At 38.2% G+C, this 2,147-nt stretch overlaps 1 protein-coding gene across 1 annotated transcript; it reads right to left on the reverse strand.

Annotated features, from left to right (window-relative positions):
* Nucleotides 1-239: 239 nt before the first annotated feature.
* LOC107846584 lies at nt 240-1,031 on the reverse strand. The gene has a single exon (XM_016690937.2). The coding sequence runs from the start codon at nt 1,029-1,031 to the stop codon at nt 240-242; it is 792 nt and encodes a 263-aa protein (XP_016546423.2).
* Nucleotides 1,032-2,147: the final 1,116 nt, after the last annotated feature.

Below are 2,147 nucleotides of genomic sequence, written 5' to 3' on the forward strand. Positions count from 1 at the left end.
TCCCATTCACTAGTGTTAGCTTCCTTACCCATAGCCGCTGGACCTATCTCGTTCTCTACTGACAATACACTGGTGGATCTTCCTTTATTATCAATCAAAGGATTAGTTGTAGGGTCAAGTACCCCTTTGAAAACCCATTCCTGTCTGGACACATTCTGCTTTCCCATTTTAGGTTCCTCCCTTCTTGTTGGTTTTCATACGTGCCCAAAAATACAATATTTAGAACAATACTCAGGTTTTCACTCATACAAGACTATTTGATGCAAAACTTTTCCTTCAGTATCACACACTTTCACACTACCTGGCAAGGGTCGCATCACATCTATTTCTACAAGTAACCTTGCATATGATATTTTCTCCACATTTTTTAGTGAAAGCATCTGCGTAAATGGGATTTCCCAGTGCACTCCCAATCTTAGTGCCTTATTGCTCCAGTAGTTCAAAGGTAACGTTGGGAGTTTCACCCATAAGGGTATAGTTTTCAGAACTTTCTCATGGAGATTAAACTCATTCGTCCATGCTTTTAGAATAATAGGTCTGCTAGCCAATGTATATGGACCCGAAACAAAAACCTCATCCCTCTCTGCAACAGAAGAGAATTTTACTACAAAATACCTTTCTGCATGAAGATATACCCTTGGCTTCTGCACAAATTGCCATTGTGCTGCGATGAATCTCTCAACAGCTCCAATCATTGGCATATTCCCCACTACATACATAATTAGAGCTTTTTTCCATATGGTATTTCTTTTAGATATATCTTCACCTTCTAATTGCACCATAACCTCCCCTTCTTTAATAATCAGAGGGATATATGTCAGGTTCATGCCTTTCACTGTCAAATAATTGGCACAAAGGAACCTTACCCAAGCCCTATGTCCTCCCGTGTTAATGCAATTCTGCTTTTGAGCTTTGCTTGATTCCTTAATTTCCTTATATACATTCAATTGACCTCCTGGTGTTACTGAACTAGCTCTTACCTTAGATAGTGTATCCTGGTAAACCATGTGCTCTATTCTCAGTGCAGCCATAGAAGATCCCACTAGAGACGAATGGATGCTCTAATTGACTTGAATTTCCTTATTTTCCATGTTTGTTTAGATCTTCACCAGATCTTTCTTCATCAAGTAAACCTATACCAACAATAAAATTACCACAAGTAAATGTTCTTTTATTAAACTGTATTGATTTGTTATCATCAAAATAAGAAGGTGAAACCTTGGACCTAAGATTCAGTTCCTTCTAAGTGAAAACATATTGCAGAGTCTTGTGATTAGAGTAAATGTCCATATGCACTCCATATTAATAGTGACACCAAATCTTAAGTGCAAAAACCACTGCCGCCATCTCAAGATCAGGGGTTAGGTAGTTTTTCTTATGGCCTTTAAGTTTCCTAGAAGCTTAAGACCTAACATTTCCATACTGCATAAGAACACAATTAAGTCCCACTCAGGGCGCATCATAATACACTACGAACCCCTCAATACCCTCGGGTAGGGTAAAAATAGGAGTAAATGTCAACTGATCTTTTAACTTCTCAAAACTTCCCTCTCAAGCATCGTACCATTGGAGCTTCACCTTTTCAAAGTTAACTTAGTTAATTGTGCCGCTATAGTTGTGAAATTTTCCACAAACCTATTGCAGTAACCCGCCAAGGCTAAGAAACTCTAATATCAGTTGGAATTATAGGTCTAGTCCATTTCTTGATCTCTTCAATCTTCTGAGGATCCACCTTAATCCCTTTACTTGAAGCAATATGACTGAGAAAAGCAACACAATTTAACTAGAACACATACTGAAAGAATTTTGCACATAATTCTTGACCTTTGAGGGTCTGAAGGACAACAGAAAGGTGATTGGCATGCTCCTCCTCACTCCGTGAGTAAAAGAGGATGTCATGAATGAACACCTTGTTCATAAGACCCAAAAAATGCGTGAACACCTTGCTCATAAGATCCATGAAGTCTATAGGGGTGTTATTTAAACCAAAGGACTTTATCAAGAATTCAAAATGGCCATACCGATTTCAAAAAATAGTATTGGGAATATCAGCTTCCCTAATCTTTAAATGATGATAACCCACATGAAAATCTATCTTGGAAGAGCATTTGGCAACCTGAAGCTGGTCAAAAATGGTCATCAATTCT

The sequence above is a fragment of the Capsicum annuum genome, unplaced genomic scaffold, assembly GCF_002878395.1.
Source record: "Capsicum annuum cultivar UCD-10X-F1 unplaced genomic scaffold, UCD10Xv1.1 ctg4635, whole genome shotgun sequence".
Lineage (NCBI taxonomy): Eukaryota > Viridiplantae > Streptophyta > Magnoliopsida > Solanales > Solanaceae > Capsicum > Capsicum annuum.

Excerpts from the sequence above, each read along its gene's own strand:
- LOC107846584 (XM_016690937.2), bottom strand. The coding sequence starts at position 1,031 with ATGGCTGCACTGAGAATAGAGCACATGGTTTACCAGGATACACTATCT.